General features: G+C 39.0%; 1 protein-coding gene across 3 annotated transcripts; it reads right to left on the bottom strand.

The window, feature by feature from the left end:
- Positions 1-12,355: 12,355 nt before the first annotated feature.
- Positions 12,356-17,840, bottom strand: LOC116319334. Of its 3 annotated transcripts, none has more exons than XM_039610526.1 (6): positions 17,710-17,840; positions 15,758-15,884; positions 14,094-14,453; positions 13,864-13,941; positions 13,659-13,768; positions 12,356-13,575 (listed from the first exon to the last, which is right to left on the bottom strand). In XM_039610526.1, the coding sequence occupies exons 2-6, from the start codon at positions 15,813-15,815 to the stop codon at positions 13,525-13,527; spliced, it is 657 nt and encodes a 218-aa protein (XP_039466460.1). In that variant the 5' UTR covers positions 15,816-15,884; positions 17,710-17,840; the 3' UTR covers positions 12,356-13,524. The 3 variants fall into 3 exon arrangements, with proteins under 3 accessions (XP_039466460.1, XP_039466461.1, XP_039466462.1); XM_039610527.1 differs by having other exon boundaries at positions 12,356-13,572; XM_039610528.1 differs by having other exon boundaries at positions 13,659-13,765.
- Positions 17,841-18,143: the final 303 nt, after the last annotated feature.

Genomic DNA, 18,143 nt, shown 5'->3' with positions numbered 1-18,143 from the left:
AGTAATCCTGCAGTTAGAGATTCAATCATTCGGCATTACTATTTATTCAATGAACATGAGTCTGTTTCCGGGTGTTTGCACAAGAAATTCCTACCAGTAACGTGCTGGAGATCACTTTGTATCTCTGGCAGTGCTCATCCTGTCACTCTGTGCACAAAACATCAGGTATCTGTCCTGCTGATGGTTTAACAACTTTCTGTGGCCCTGACCAGCTCGCCTGAGTACTTGCTCTTCCTCAATCTTCTCCATGCTCTAGAGCAGGGGTGTCAAACTCAAATACACAGTGGGCCAAATTCAAAACTGAAACAAAGTCGCGGGCTAATGTTAATATTTATTGAAATATATTTATTCCTGCAGATATAAGAATAAATATTTTCTTATGGACTCAAACACGTTTTCCTGAAAAACTGAATATGAAGCAAGAAAAGCTTAATACTAAACAAAATATATATTAGCTGTATAATACCAGTAGGCTAGCTCTAATAGTAATTTGGTATATTCGCGGGCCAAATGTAATTAGGGCCAGAGTTTGACACCTATGCTCTAGAGGCATTGCTGGCAGACACAGGCTGTGTCCCAATTCAGGGTCTGCACGCTTGAAGTACGCGCACTACGCGTACTAAGTACGGTGCGTACTATAAGTACGAGAAGTGCGGAAGTGAGAGGCTTGTGAAATGGGACAGTCTAGCCTTCGTCGTGCTGCTCAGGTTGCCTAGCAACCATGACACTAACCGCGAGAAACGTTACATAAGATTACATAAGATTAGTTAGTAAATAACAGTTAATAAATAACAATTAGCTAATGTTGTTCATAAGACTAAAGTCATCTAACTGTGGTAATGTAAATATAATATGGCCAATAATATATGTATTTGTAACAGAGCGAAGGTGATTTTTGCACAGTGTTATTAAAAGAGGAAAACCTTCCTCAAAACGGACAGAGCAGTGGAGCAGCCAAGGGAATGCACACAAAAACTGTATGTCTAAAATATAACTTATTATATTTAAACAGTTAAAAATGTGAAATGAATTAAAACAACTCTTGCCAGGGAACAACACAATAGAAATCAATAAAACACGACATTAAAAATCCAGTAGCGTCCGCCACAGTATAAAAGACACTAAAAATTAAAAATTCAGGCAAGCGGTGCAGAAGGGGGAAACCCGGCGGCATCCTCGCCTTCCTGTCCGTGTTCTCTCCAGTGTGTGTGTGTGTGTGTGTGTGTGTGTGTGTGTGTGTGTGTGTGTGTGTGTGTGTGTGTGTGTGTGTGTGTGTGTGTGTGTGTGTGTATATATATATATATATATATATATATATATATATATATATATATATATATATATATATATATATATATATATATATATATATATATATATATATATATATATATATATATATATATATATATATATATATATATATATATATATATATATATATATATATATATATATATATATACATATATATATATATATATATATATATATATATATATATATATATATATATATATATATATATATATATATATATATGTGTATATATGTATATATATATATATATATATATATATATATATATATATATATATATATATATATATATATATATATATATATATATATATATATATATATATATATATATATATATATATATATATATATATATATATATATATATATATATATATATATATATATATATATATATATATATATATATATATATATATATATATATATATATATATATATATATATATATATATATATATATATATATATATATATATATATATATATATATATATATATATATATATATATATATATATATATATATATATATATATATATATATATATATATATATATATATATACAAATATCAAGCGTGCATCGGACCACGCTTGATATTTGGGGACATCGACGGCGCATTTGGAGTATGCATTTGAAGTACACTTCAAATTAGGACAGCCGTCGTCGCGTGACAGTGACGTAATCGCACTTGAAATGTGTACTTCAAGCGTGCAGACCCTGAATTGGGACACAGCCACAGCAAACCTTCAGGAAATGCTACGTACTGATGTGATATCCTGGACGAGTCCAGGTATCACCTCATGTTACCAGCAGTGACACTGACCCAATCCAAACTCAAAAGTTGTGAAAAAAAAGTCAGAAAAGATGAGTGGGAATTATCAGTTGCCTCCACCTGTAAAACCAGTGCTGGCCCTCTAGTGCAGCTGTTTTTAATTACATTAACACCCCCCCTCTGCTACTTCACTGACCACATCAACATCCCAAAGGTTTCACTGACTTGATATGTGGATAAATAAAGGACGGATAAAATAACTAGAAAAATTTGCATTTCCTGCGAAAATGCTGTGTGGATGCCTTAACGCTGAAGCTGTCTGCTGAAAAGCTGAAAAAGATGAAAAGTTGCAAAAAGTTATATGGTGGTGAAGAAACTGAAAATTCTGCTGAAAACAGGTGAAGAAGCAGACCTTTTTTGCTGAAAAGTGGTGAAAAGCCAAAAATTCTACTGAAAGGGGTAAAGACTGAGAAATTGTATCTGAAAAGTGGTGAAAAAAAAATGTTGCCATAAGCAGGATTTGAACCTGGCCCTCTTGGGCTGAAGGCAGCTACTCATCTCACTGAGCCAAACTCATTCTCACAGAGAAGAGGTGACTCAGCAGAATTTCTGCAGAAAAGAGGGAAAGAAGCAGAATGTTGCGCTGAAAAGAGGTGGCAGAAATACTATGTTTCAGTACAAATACTATGACAAAGCAGAAATACTATGACTTAGAAGTAATACTATAACAAAAGGGATTCCTCAAAATACTATGAAATTGCAGTAATTCTATGATTTGGCAGAAATACTGTACTTCGTACAAATACAATGCTTTGGTAAAAATACTATATTTTGATTTGAACTCTATGATTTGAAAAAGATGAAAGCATTGAAAAAGGTGAAAAGGCTGAAAATTTTGCAGAAAAGAGATGAATCAGCTGAATTTCTGCAGAAAAGAGGCAAAGAAGCAGAATGTTGCGCTGAAAAGAGGTGAATGAGCAGAATTTCTGCTGAAAAGAAGCAGAATTTCTGCTGAAAAGAGGCAGAAGGTTCTGTATGTAGAAAAAGAAACACGATGAACCATGTGTGAAATAAATAAAGAAATGAAATGAAAGAACAACCTGATTCTGCTCAAATTCACCAATCAGAGCTACTGCCTCTGTCTGCTTCATTAGGCTGGGTACTTGTATGTATTTCGGTCTATATTAGAAAAGCTGCTAAAATTATAAAACTTTGCAGAATTGTGATAAATGATCAATATAAATGACAGGTCTGTGATAGTGTTTAAATTTGTAATGAAAAAAAAATGTTGAAGCAAGGTGGGATTGAACCCACGACCTTTGAGGTGCAGAGCCGTGTCATTACTGATTGCGCCACCTGGCAAGGGGACGGGCGGCTGAAAAACAAATAGATCAGCAATCAGAAATAGATCGCAGTGAGAGGCGAAAAGCACCGTTTTTTGGAGTTACAAAACGTCGTGTAACTCAAAAACTAGGAGGGCTAGCAGAATAATTCTTGTACTGGGTGAATCAGCGGACTTTGGTGTATTTTGACTGCGATTTACATAGCTCTTTGTACCTCCTTCGCGGAGATATGACGAGAGAAGAAACGGCTTCATTTTCAGAGTGTGAGAACTGAGAGGAGGACAGATTTCCACCCCTCAAACAAACGTAATTTATGGCTCAACGGTAAGATGAATGTAAAAACTGCTTCCACTGTGAGTGTCAGGAGTGTCTGAAGATATATTGGCACAAGCCTCATATCCTAACTTTGCTTTGTTAAGGAGATATGGCGATTTTAAAATGCCTCCCGTTACAGAATTTCAGCTCTGAATTTCAAAACCTCCCCATACACTTTGAATGGGAAGTAACCAGACTATGTGTCCCTTCGAGGCAAATTGCGAAAAAACGGTAAATCTCACAATAAAGATAGTGACATTGTCTGAAAGCCAGCAAAAATATCTACGTTTTGATGTATAATTTGTGGGGGTTGAGTGGATATTGAGCGAGTAGCAAGAAGTTGTTCGGACATGAAGAGAAAATTCAGAACAGACCAGCACACACTCTGAGTTAATTGCATAGCAACCATAGCAACGCATGTATTTTCTGAAAAATCACAATTTTGCAACTGAAAACTTAAAGAGAGATAAGATTAAAACGGTAGAAGGTCTGAAAAAGCTGAATCAGACAGGAATAGCCCAATAATCTGAGAACATTTTAAAGTTTGAATGGAGTTTCTAGGTGAAAGTATGAGGAAGCAGTTAAGTTTCAAAACCAAGCAAGTTTTAGCAGAATTGTGGAAGTTTTCCATTCATTTCAATGGGACAAATTAAAGGAAAAAAGTGTAATATTTTAAAAAGTATAATAGTAATAAACACCAAAAGTCATAGCAGGAATTAGCAGAAAGAGCAGAACAGTTTAGAGTTTGAACTGAGAAAATCGGCTGAAAACTGAGGGAGTAGTTAAGTGCCGAAAAAAGTGGAAGCAACCAGAATAAAGTAAAGACTAGAAAGCGAAAATTTCAGAAGAAATTTTATGTGTGCCTATGCCGCTGCTAATCAGTGTAGTTTGCCATTCATACGGCTACAGAGAGCAAAACTCAGCAGAGCAGCCATTCTCCACCATGAATTATGATAAAAACAAACACCGCTCGTGCCTCACAGATGACAGCTTACAGTTTTGGGTAAAGATGAGGTGACTTCAGACAGCCCCGATTTGCAGGCGCCTGTGCACACAGGTTCATGAGCAGAAGTCCCATTGTATCACGGCAGACCCGACAATGTTTGCATGAACATGCTTTGAAGCATTACGTTATGGACCACTTTTCACACATGGTTGGTGTACCCACACAGGCAGCCGTAGCTTTTCAACTCATAGCCCAACACACACCCAAAAACAGCCAAGAGAGCACAGACTTTACACCCGTGGGTCCACCTCCCCTGCAGCGGCACTGCAGACCACGCCCGACACACATCAAACACATAAAATAAATATGTATGCACTTTCGCATTCACTTTTTGTTTTTGTTATTTTTACATAGTGTTCTGAATGATGAACAATGGTCTACAGCCAATCTTGTGTATTATTATACAAACTTTGGTTGTAAGATTCAGATAACTATTTAATAAAAGCTAAATATTTTATACAGGGAGTGCAGAATTATTAGGCAAATGAGTATTTTGTCCACATCATCCTCTTCATGCATGTTGTCTTACTCCAAGCTGTATAGGCTCGAAAGCCTACTACCAATTAAGCATATTAGGTGATGTGCATCTCTGTAATGAGAAGGGTGTGTGGTCTAATGACATCAACACCCTATATCAGGTGTGCATAATTATTAGGCAACCTCCTTTCCTTTGGCAAAATGGGTCAAAAGAAGGACTTGACAGGCTCAGAAAAGTCAAAAATAGTGAGATATCTTGCAGAGGGATGCAGCAGTCTTAAAATCGCAAAGCTTCTGAAGCGTGATCATCGAACAATCAAGCGTTTCATTCAAAATAGTCAACAGGGTCGCAAGAAGCGTGTGGAAAAACCAAGGCGCAAAATAACTGCCCATGAACTGAGAAAAGTCAAGCGTGCAGCTGCCAAGATGCCACTTGCCACCAGTTTGGCCATATTTCAGAGCTGCAACATCACTGGAGTGCCCAAAAGCACAAGGTGTGCAATACTCAGAGACATGGCCAAGGTAAGAAAGGCTGAAAGACGACCACCACTGAACAAGACACACAAGCTGAAACGTCAAGACTGGGCCAAGAAATATCTCAAGACTGATTTTTCTAAGGTTTTATGGACTGATGAAATGAGAGTGAGTCTTGATGGGCCAGATGGATGGGCCCGTGGCTGGATTGGTAAAGGGCAGAGAGCTCCAGTCCGACTCAGACGCCAGCAAGGTGGAGGTGGAGTACTGGTTTGGGCGGTATCATTAAAGATGAGCTTGTGGGGCCTTTTCGGGTTGAGGATGGAGTCAAGCTCAACTCCCAGTCCTACTGCCAGTTTCTGGAAGACACCTTCTTCAAGCAGTGGTACAGGAAGAAGTCTGCATCCTTCAAGAAAAACATGATTTTCATGCAGGACAATGCTCCATCACACACGTCCAAGTACTCCACAGCGTAGCTGGCAAGAAAGGGTATAAAAGAAGAAAAACTAATGACATGGCCTCCTTGTTCACCTGATCTGAACCCATTGAGAACCTGTGGTCCATCATCAAATGTGAGATTTACAAGGAGGGAAAACAGTACACCTCTCTGAACAGTGTCTGGGAGGCTGTGGTTGCTGCTGCACGCAATGTTGATGGTGAACAGATCAAAACACTGACAGAATCCATGGATGGCAGGCTTTTGAGTGTCCTTGCAAAGAAAGGTGGCTATATTGGTCGCTGATTTGTTTTGGTTTTGTTTTTGAATGTCAGAAATGTATATTTGTGAATGTGGAGATGTTATATTGGTTTCACTGGTAAAAATAAATAATTGAAATGGGTATATATTTGTTTTTGTTAAGTTGCCTAATAATTATGCACAGTAATAGTCACCTGCACACACAGATATCCCCCCTAAAATAGCTAAAACTAAACACAAACTAAAAACTACTTCCGAAAACATTCAGCTTTGATATTAATGTGTTTTTGGGTTCATTGAGAACATGGCTGTTGTTCAATAATAAAATTATTCCTCAAAAATACAACTTGCCTAATAATTCTGCACTCCTGTATGAGAGTAAGAAAGAAAAGTATATCTTTGTGTCCACCTTTCTCTGTTAATGCCCTACCTGGCCCCTGGCAAAAGCTTTGCTAGATCCGCCCCTGCACAGTTACCAGCTGTCAGCTAAATAAAAAAAGGAGCTTGGTGTTTATTTCTCTCAGAAACAGTTCATAACTTCCTTCAACTCATTCATGTCACCTAAAAAAGGTAAACTTGTTTCTCCATCACCAGTTCAGCTCTGATGATTCAGTAAGGTCATCTCCTGGTTTCGACCAGCCGCTTCTACAGCTGTGGCTCCAGCAAACATCAGCTGATACTAGAAATTAAAATCAAATGAATTCTAACAACAGCTGATCAAGCTTAAACGTGCTGCTGTTGTTTAGCGCGATAAACAAACAAGAGAGAAAAGCCGATCATTGATCAGTTTCATGACTGAAGTTTGAACAGGCGAGAGAATGACAGGGGAGGCTGTCATAAACTCCATCGTGCTAGCTACCACGCAGTACGAGTTATTATAACTGATTGTAAAAGTCAGCACAACAAAATAAACTACACCTAAACTCGGTTTATATCTGACCCAAATAGAGTGCAGGTCATAACTTCTTACCTGAAATTCAGTTCACCTCACGCTCCGACCGGCAGCCGCCTGCTTCTCCTGCCTTCGGTTTCCCTGATCCACGATCTACCACGGTCGATCGGCGGTCGCCTCGCCGCCTCGTTCCCGCATGTTCTTTCTGACACACACCGTGGATAGCTGCCCTCGGTTGTAGCTCCGCGTCAGCGACTTCACCAAACAACTCAGTTATTTTTCCACATCGACCAGCATCTGGACAATCCACCGCCTTTCACTGTTTGTACCGTTACTAAAAAAAAACCCTCATCGGCTCATAAAAAACGAAAAATAAGTCCAGCTATGACCCTGAGTCAAAAAGACAGCCAGCTCGGGTTAGCTAGCTACCTGTCTAGCTCTTTGCAGGCACCGAAAACATCAGAGCTAATATGGGATGTCTTGGTAACACGAGCAGATATTTGAAGTTTACATCTGGCCAATCCACCACCTTTCACTGTTTATACCATTACTAAAATGAATAAATAAATAAATCATCGGTCCATATAAACGAAAAATAAGTCCAGCTAAAACACATACTGTCGGCGACGACCGGGTGCTGACACGAGTTTCACCCGCCTCAATATAAGCCAAGCCTGGGTGCTTTTTCACGAAGGGTCGCTAGCGGTGCTAGCTAACTATGCTAGCGGCACTAGCTAGCTAGCCGACTATCAGCAACACATAAGAGAACTGCTGCTAAATAAACTACACCTAAACTCGGGTTTATATCTGACCCAAACAGAGTGCAGGTCATAACTTCTTACCTGAAATTCAGTTCACCTCACGCTCCTGCCTTCGCTTTCCTGATCCACGATTGACCTCCGCGTTAGCAAACACCGGTCGATCGGGCGGTCGCGGCATGTCCTTTCTGTCATACACCGGTGGATAGCTGCCCACTGTTGTAGCTCCGCGTTATAGCACCACCAAACAACTCAGTTATTTTTTCCACATCCAGCTGTAACTCCGATTCTGTGCGAGCATTTGCGAGAGACCGGGAGGTGAAACGACAGAGAGAGTCCCTCGCTATCCATTTGCAGCCAAGTGCGGCAGCTAGCTAGGTAGCCGGGCTAGCTGTCAGGCAGGACCGACGTCGTCAGAGCACTGTCGCTAAATATGGGATGTCTTGATAAAACAAGCAGATATTTGAAGTTTACACACCTACATTCTCGCCTGAAAATATCTTAAAAGTTTATTTTGTGACCTAGAAACACGAATAAAAGACATATAAAACGAAGTGGTGGCCGCCATTGTTCACTCTGTAGAGGCGTGCTATGAATTGTGGGATATGGAGTTTTCAACACAAGGATAAATCTTTTCGGCTGTACTACTCCCGGTATACCACTAGAGAGAGCCAAGACACCACAAATGAAGTCTGTTTATTTGGCGCCAAAAGATGAATTGGCCTAAATTTGTACTAAAATATTAATATTTAAAAAACTATAAAAGTCATAAACACCAAAAGTCACAACATAATAGTCCAGCTCCAGCCGCACAAAATGATCTAACATCTCTTCTCCACAGTCACTCTGCTGCTGACAGTATAGAGGTCATCAGGACCTCTGAGGGTCTCTGTAGGTCCAGCAGAGAGGAGGTTTCCCTCACCGTCCAACCACAGCAGCTCAGGCTCTGGATACCAGCCTGCAGACTCACACTGTAACACCACCCTGCTGCTGACAGTATAGAGGTCATCAGGACCATCAGGACCACTGCATGTGTGACACCAGTCAAACATTTAGATACACCGAAGCAAGAAGATCCAAAGTATGGAATATTGTACATTTAGAAATGTGCAGTAAACATATTTTTATTGGAGGTAAACATTTGTGTCTTTTCAGTTGGTAGAATCAGTTTTTAAAAAAAACTAAGCTGTCAGTGAAGTTACTTTACTCACTTCAAAAACATTACTCTGCCAGTGTCAACTTTCATGAACTTTATTAAAATATCAGGGCAATAAATGACTTTATTATGTCCGTTTACTACAAATAAATCCACTTACCTACAATAAGATGAACATTTGACCTTTGACCCAGCTGCGGATCGAGACATCTGCACTTTCCTTCATCAGACAGCTGTACTTTATAGAGAGAGTCGGTGAGATGTCTCCATGCTTCAGTTTATCAAAGGACAGTGAGGTTCTTCCAACGTACAACGGCTTTGTCAACTCCACATTTTCTTTATTTTTCTCCCACACGTAGATAAATCCTGGTGTCAGGTCAGTTCTCCCCCACTCCAGCTGCAGCTGTGACACATCCACTGGAAGGCCGTGTCAGATATGCTAATGAGCACAGTGAGTCAGAGACAACACTGTCAAAAATCACTGCTTTGTTGGTTGATTTGTTCAAAAAGATCAAACACACATCTACAAACTACAAAATCAACAACAACAATAATCTGATGAAGTTCTGCTGTGACAAACATGAAACAATAATTTTTCCTCAGCATGAAGGAAATAATGAAACCATCAGAGAGCTGTGCTGCAGGACGCCTTTATTAAGGCCGTGCCATTAATAGAGTTCATTATTAGTTACTTATTAAAACAAGATCAACTAAATAAAACAATTATTGTGTTTCATTGTTCTGAGATCAGTTTCAGTTTTTAACTGACGAGTTACTTAAACTTGAATAAATCCACTTTGTTTCCACAGTCAGTGAGATGAAGGTGATCTCAGTACTGACCAAGATCACTGTGATGATGATTTTGTTTCCATGACTTTCATCATGAATCTGTTGATCAGACTTATTCAGTATCTCTGCAGTCAGCACAGTTAAACAGCCACAGTTTGACCATCCACCAAAATCTAAAGTCAATTTAAGCAGCTCACAGAAAACTTGATTCACTGAGAGGTTTTGAAATCATGAAGAAGAAACTGGATGGTTGTAATTTACATGTGAGCTCTGAAAACATGTCACATTAGAAGGATTTCAGCCTGTAAACATCCACAGCAAACATCCACTCCCACTGAGATCTGCTACATGATAAATGAACACTGATGACATTTTATTTGTGTCCCTCCTGCAGATGGAGCTTAACATCAACTAATAACACAGATGTTACTTTAAACATTTATCAGCTCAGTTTGGAAACACAGAGACTCTGAAACAGTTTCAGGACTGTCCTGCTGGAGAAACAAAGCAAAACTCTTCACTGTGAACATGAAAAATGATGAAACAAACTACTGTTTATGGTTTGATCAGGATTTTCACTTCTGCTTATTTGCACAGATGGAGTTTCCTCTTACATGCATGATTGCTGAGGTATTTAGTTAAAGGAAGTTAAAGCGTCTCTACTCGTCGTCACAGGAAACTTGCTATACTTTTTTAAACTAAAGAAATAAATTATTTATAAATTGCATCTGAGCATTGAAAAAGTCACACTGGAAACATTCGACACATGAAACTGAATCAATACTTAAAACCTACTCATCAGTTAATCACAGTTATTTAAAATGAACTCAAAGTAGAGTCTGTTAAAAACATACTTATTTACTTTTAGCAAAATCCAAGCTGAGAATAAAAATCCACAGAGAAACAGCGTGAAACCAGTCCATGATGACTGCTCAGATGATGGATGAGAACGAGCCCACAGTCTGAAGACTGAAGTGAGCCCAGAGAAGCAGCAGCGGCCTCGCTATAAAGTTATCAGCTGCTCACTCGGCCCCGACGTCCTGCAATGCATCATACAATTAGCATTTATAGCAAAAATGAAATAAAGGATGTAAGGCTAAAATCGTAACAAATCAAAGTTACATACTGAACAAACAGCGTCGCCAAATTTGCAAACACACTTGTTTACCACCAAGTAAAATAATAAACGTACGGCACAAAATAAAAATTTGTCAGCAGTCAATGGAAGGCTTCAGGGAAATAATCCGCAGGTGATCTTTACAAAACATGAATAAGGCCAATCAACAAAAGTGTAGCCAATTCAGGCTGAGGCAGCAGCTACATGTAGGCAAGTCCTACCTGTGACAGCTGGGATGTCAGGTTATCGAAGAGCTGGATGTGTACAGCAACAGGTGAGCAAGTCAGGGATGCTCAGATATCTAATGTGATTGGCTACTAACAGTGGCTAATAATGCAATATGGAAATACAGTACTCATTCTGCTACATGAATATAAAATAAGACTGTTTAACTCAAAATTAAACCTCTGTCACTGAGTTTATATCAAACCACAATGACAGAGACATCACTTCATCCAAGAACTCTAAAAAAGAGAGAACAGTCATTTTCTCTGTATTTGTTTCTTTTTGAATTAGTTTCTGTCTGGTAATTTATTTTCCTCATGAGCAACAGATAAAAGGAGCATTTGATACAACATGACCTTCAGTTTGTAACGATAGTCCCATTAGAGTAAAGAACATGACAGGCCTGCTTTACGGTAGGCTTAACTTGTGATTGACAGGGGACTGCTATATCTGTTGATGGTGATGGACAAAACACTCATTCAAAACACTTTAAAAGGAAGTTGATCGCTGTAGCTCAGGGGTCTCAAACTCCAGGCCTCGAGGGTCGGTGACCTGTGCTGTAGCTAGTTTTAAAGTCTGTTTGTCGCCCCCTGCAGGACATTAACAATAACTCCCACTGACTGCAGCAATCACAGAGGCTGCAGAGACATGTTTGTATGTAGGAAGCGTCGACTCACACTCATGTGTGGAGCAAATCAGTGACAACGTTTACTGGTTTAAAACAGGAATCAGACGGTGGCCTCTAGTGTCCAGCTCTGGTATTGCACTGAAAAGATGAGTCAAAATTAAGGTGAACATCAAAATTTTATCTCCAGTAAAACAAGTGAAGCTTTTATCAACTCTCATTTCATTTTATAATTTCTTACATCTTCTATCTTACATTCGGTAGTAAAACACATCTCTACTTAATTACAGTGACACATAATGAATATGGATCATTAAAGTTCCTGTTTGTTCAGCAACACAGTGAAGACACTGTAAATGTAAAACTTCAAGACTTAAAAAATGAGCCAAAGATTTAATAAAAATTAACAAATAAAACCGTTGGAACACTTTTACACTCGTAACTCTCAGCACTAAACTGAAAACACGATCACAAATCAGACTGAACTTTACAGACTGAACATCGAGTCCTGACCAGCAGGAAGTTTAACATTAAACTTAATGAATTATTTGTAGCTTTAAAAATCCAGAGATGTAAAATGTAAATCACCTTGTTTTGGATGTTTATAAAGTGCAGCAGATGATTAACGAAGGGTGTTTAAAGTAATCAGCTTATAGCTCAGGTTCTCTGAGACAGTAAAGATGATAGAAAGAAAACAAAAACAATCAGAGCTCATAGCTGTGGTAACAAAGTCTGCTTTCATACAGTGAAGTCAGTAAAACAAAGGAGTTCTCCTTATGAGCTCCATGAATCCTGTTTCTGTTACTTTAAAACTTGTTGGTGCTTTTCCAGTCTCCTGTGTCACCAACACAATTTTCAGGCCACTCCCCCCATCTTTCCACATGAACTGTGTTGAAAATATCCACTTTCATCTGTAATGAATGCAGATGGAATGGAAAAGACTGTTTGGGAATGATCCATGTCAGTCCAGCACAGTGATGATCAGGGAGGATTTTAACCCTTTAATTTGTCCATCAGAGACACTTTGAGGTCTTACTGAAAGATTTAAGTTCACCTTAAACAAACAAACAAACAAACAAACAACCAGTAAGTAAATTCATTAAACACGCTGACAGTGAGGCAGAGGAGTGTTTCTTCTCCAGGCTGAACTTCACAGTTTTGTACTGAAGGAGGAAATCCATCAGTTTCACTGCTTGATGTTTCCAAGCAGATCCTCCAGAGTCTGACAGCAGCCACTCTGACTGAAGACTTCTGTAAGAAATATTTCCTGTTTACATCCTCTGATCTTCCACTCTGGGTTTTCTTTTATGACACTTTGTGTGAAAATGAGCTCGATAAATTAACTGGACGAGGCTCGAGTCTTCAGCTGAGGTCAAAGTTCAAATCAGGCTCACATCCTTTTGTAGGCGTGACCTTATGATGATCTCAGTGATGCTGGGCCCGAGTGTCTCCCTGTGGTTGATGGTTTGAATCCAACATAAATGTGAAGGTCCAGGAAAAATAAATCTCTCTCAGCTCCATTAAGACCAACGCTCCTTTAGCAAAGCAGCTAGACTGTTAGTGGTTGTTTTTGTGTCTCATCATCCTCTGTATGCTTCTGCTGAAAGAAGGAGAATAATGAGTCAGTCTGACGGCACAAGAAGCAACAACATGTTTGTGTTTGTTCGTTTGTTTGTTTCTTACTTTAAGTTTCTGCAAAATGTGGTGAAAGAAATATGCAGCAAAACCAGCGAGAGCCAAAACTAATGGTACGGTGATGACAACAATGACCACAAGGACCCTGGATCGACCTGCTGATGATGAATAAAGAAATAAACATAGTCACCAAAATGGACCAAAAAACACTCAAACAGGAATGATGTAGAGAAAAGTTGGAGCATTTTCTCACCGTTTGTTGGAGTCTTTTTCTGAGGAGCTGGATTTTGCAGTGACGTCTCTGTTGTTGAGGTTTTAGCAAAATCTGTATCTGGAAAAAAAAACAAAACAAAAAAACACGAATAAAAATCTTTGAAATTGGCCGGGTTTTTTTAATTTTTTTTATTTTTAATTATACTCACATTTTAATCATGTTTCAGGTCAGATCACAGTGATCACTTGTGTATAAATGAATTGTCTTACCAGAGACGGTGACTCTGCAGCTGCTGTAGCCGTGGCCATAACCTGTGTCCACCTCACACAGGTACAGACCCGAGTCCTCAGTCCTGAGTCTGGACAGCTGGAGTCTGATTCGTCCTTCTCTGAGGGCGTCTTTGTCACTCTGGACTCGTCTTGAAAACTTCTCATCCTGAACCTCTGAGAACTCGACACCATCATGTAGGTAATAAAGAGTCAATTCTTTGTGGCCATTATTCAGGTAACAGAGGATCTCCAGTGCTGAGATGGGCGTGTCTGGTTTGGTGGTGAACGTCCACTCCAGTGTGATGTTGTGGTTCTCCTCTGCCTGATAGGAGCTCTGTGTCACATCCACTACAAATGATCCTGTTGAGGAGACAGAGGAGCAGACACACTCACAACTTTATACAACATCAGAACAGTGAAGCACAACAAGCATTTTTCTGACAGCCTCCCACACGATAGTTTTTCATGTTCTTCCACCACGGTATAATCCCACATTTTACTCTCTTTTTGAGGCCTGATTATCTGAGACCTTGTATGTGATTAGAGGGATTTTCAATTCAAGCCTGGATTTAAAACAGGAGCCAATGAAGAGAAATCAGCGTGGGAGAAACATGGTCTCACTTTCTAGTCCTTGTTTTTCAGATGGTACAGCATGGTGGATCAAAATGTGATGTTACTTTTCTTTGTTCATAATTCATCAGTTCAACAAGATCTCCATGAAATACAGCTAAACTCCATGACAGAGCCTCCACCCTCCTACAGGTGGCTGCAGATACTCACTACTCTGTACTGAGCTCCTCAAACACACTGATGATTTGAACCAAAGCTGAGACCATTTCTGTTGAACTGGCCAGATCCTGTGCCAGGCCTTTGTTTTCTTTTGATTTTTCCCATTTCTTAAGGATGTGACTTTCAGATGCTGTTCATCTGCTGTGGATAGTTTAAGCACACACTGGACTCCATGCTGAGATAGCCCCAGTTTTCAGCTGATGGCGATTTGGTAATGATCTTGTTTGTGCAAAAACATTTTTATGTCTGTCAACGTTTGAGCTTTGGCATTTTTTATAGGCTCAACCAAAGAAATGGGAACAAATGATTTGTTTTGTTAGACAAAGTGCAGAAAGAAACATTTTGAAATCGGTTCTTTGGTAAGTTGTCTGCTTTGTGCTAACACTGCACTGATTTAACCTTTAAGTTCGGTGACTAACTCAGCTTTAACCTGGTCCAGTTAATCTGTGAGCACGACAAACATTGTCATATTAAAAGCTTTTCAACATTCACATCAAACATTCACTGAGGTTTGATAAGTGTGAAAAAAAAATAAAAAAATATTGAAGACTGTCATTAAGATGACATTTTACTTCTTGAGATAAAAACATGATAAAACATATATTCAGTAAGTCAGTATTTCACAACTGGACTTGCATGTTAAGCAGAGAGAAATGTGAAATTGTCTTTGTTTGCTGACTTCTGCTTCTTCTTAAACTGCAGCGTTTTAACATGATCGTCTTGGCAGACCTGCTATAATTGGACACCTCCATTTCTAAATCATAAATAAAAATATTTAACTTGCAAAGAATGGATCAAGACCTCAGGTGATTTTAAATATATAGTTGGCTAAAATGGTCTAAAAGTAGAGTCTGTAATAGAAACACATTATTTACCTTTAACTGAACTCAGGTAGACGATCAGAGTCCACAGTGAGGCCACGAGGAAAGGCATGAAATCCACACTGACATCTTATTCACAGTCTGTGGGGATCCAGAGCTTCTTCCTCATCACACACAGAGACTGAAGACACAATGAATTCTGTTACATCTCAACACAGACGTGCTGCTCATGTCTTCAGAAGACATTACACTTTGTTTATATAATGATATTTGACCTTTATTAAAAATAAAACTACAGGCGTTAAACGTCACAGGAGAAATGCTGCTCATGGTGAGTGCAAACCTTTTACAGTCATTTCCCCTGTTGTATAACCCTGTGACAGGACAGTTATTTAAAGACAGCTGGGCATTAATGGAAATCTTCTGTGGAAATGAAAGAACCAACACTGAAACTTTCAAATCAAAGCTTTTACCTTCAGCTTTTTAATATATTTATTTTTATAAATACATATACACACACATACATACATACGTATATATAGATAGATATATGTATGTATGTATGTATGTATGTATGTATGTATGTATGTATGTATGTATGAGTGTGTGTGTGTGTGTGTGTGTGTGTGTGTGTGTGTGTCTCTCTCTCTTGGTTCTATTACACTTGCAGTCATTCTTTGACCCTGTTGCAGATGTAGACCTGGTGTCAAGAAATCACTTTGTGCTATTTTTGACGTTCACCCTGTTGGTTTGTTTCTGAAATGTTCACAGTATCACTTCCTGCTTTTTTTTTTTTTTTCCATGTAGCGATGGACTGATATAGATTCTGAATATTTGGCCTTGGCAGAATTTGGTAATAAAGCAATAAAAATTTTTTACTGTTAGTGCAGATCTTTGTTTTTTGTGTGAAATAAAAATTCTGCTAGTATTTGTAGTATGTTATATGAAAGTATTTGAGGAAGCTTGTTTGCCACCTTTTTGTGCACACACACTGATGACCATGTAGTCCCAGCTCCCACTGCTTCAACTTTATAATTCTCTGGAAATACTATCACTGTTTTTAGGACCAAATTATGAGAGAATCTGTTAATACAGTCAGGGAAAACTATTTGAGCCCACGCTGATTCTGTAAGTTGTAAGTAACTTTTTTGAAATGACTTTTTCTGATTTTTTTTTCTTTTTTTGTTGCTGTTCTGTCTCTCACTGTTCAAATAAACCTACCACTGAAATCATAATCATTTCTGTGTTAGTGGCCAATCTTACAAAATCAGCAGGGGTTTAAATAATTTGTTCCCTACTGTAAAAACCTATAGCATCAGTAGATACTGTCGAAATTTGAGTAGTGTCATGTAAAAACACAAAATGTAAAAACTGTTAAATAAATGACACTGAGGTTGCTGTAAGTTTTACAGTAACGTGCAGACAAATCCTGCTGCAAGGTTTTTACTAAAGTTTAGGGTTTTTCTTACAGTGCTCAACACTGTAATAAATGACACAGGTGCTGATACCTGTTCATGATGTTGTCGTCATTATTCTCACTTCGATGAGGATTGCCAGCCACAACTACAGGATACACTTTATATTATCGGCACTCAGCGTGGATTCCCACTCGTGCCACGCTGTCAGTGTGTCAGTCTAACCAGATTAAGAGGCAACACACTTGCAGATGGATTTATTCTAATAAGATTTCAACTGAAAAATTTCAGTTTTGTTTACAGGTTTTTGTATTTCTGCTTCAGATTTTGGCTCCAACAGTGAAAGCAAGAATCAGCCTTTTAATGCTCATTAAAATGTTTTTACATTTAGTATTTTGATGATGCATTCAGGTCAGAAATCAGGGCACAGTCCCCCCCCCCCCCCAAACAGGTAAGATGCTATTAAAAGGTAAAGATTTTGATAATAGTGCATGTATTTGGTATCAGATCGATGTCAGGTTTTTACGGCATAGAAGAGTCAAAGTTTTAGCCTTAAGCTGAGCTTAGACTTGAAGTAAAACGTCGGTTTACCTTGAACAGGTGTGATTAAGACGAAGGCAGATCACGGGACTAAAGTCATGAGTGGAAAAGTGCAAGAAGACTCCTTACAGAGCGAGCTGTACCCGCACATAACAAGTGCAGAGACTGACATACCGACTCGGTCTCTTTTCTTCGAAGCGACTGCTGAGCGGCTCTCAGATGGCTCTTTTATACGCGTCACAACGCGCCATGCAATGTGCGTAATAGGGCGGGACTACTCTTCAGAAAAACTGTTTGGAATTACTTGTAACCACAAAAAATACCTGCGCTCTTCCATCCATCCATCCATCCATTCGCTTCCGCTTATCCTTTCCAGGATCGCGAGGGGCGCTGGAGCCTATCCCAGCTGTCATAGGGCGAGAGGCGGGGTACACCCTGGACAGGTCGCCAGTCTGTCGCAGGGCCAACACACAGGGACAGACAAC

Source organism: Oreochromis aureus, linkage group 3 (genome assembly GCF_013358895.1).
Source record: "Oreochromis aureus strain Israel breed Guangdong linkage group 3, ZZ_aureus, whole genome shotgun sequence".
Taxonomy (NCBI): Eukaryota; Metazoa; Chordata; class Actinopteri; order Cichliformes; family Cichlidae; genus Oreochromis; species Oreochromis aureus.
This window is presented reverse-complemented; position numbering and strand designations above follow the sequence as displayed.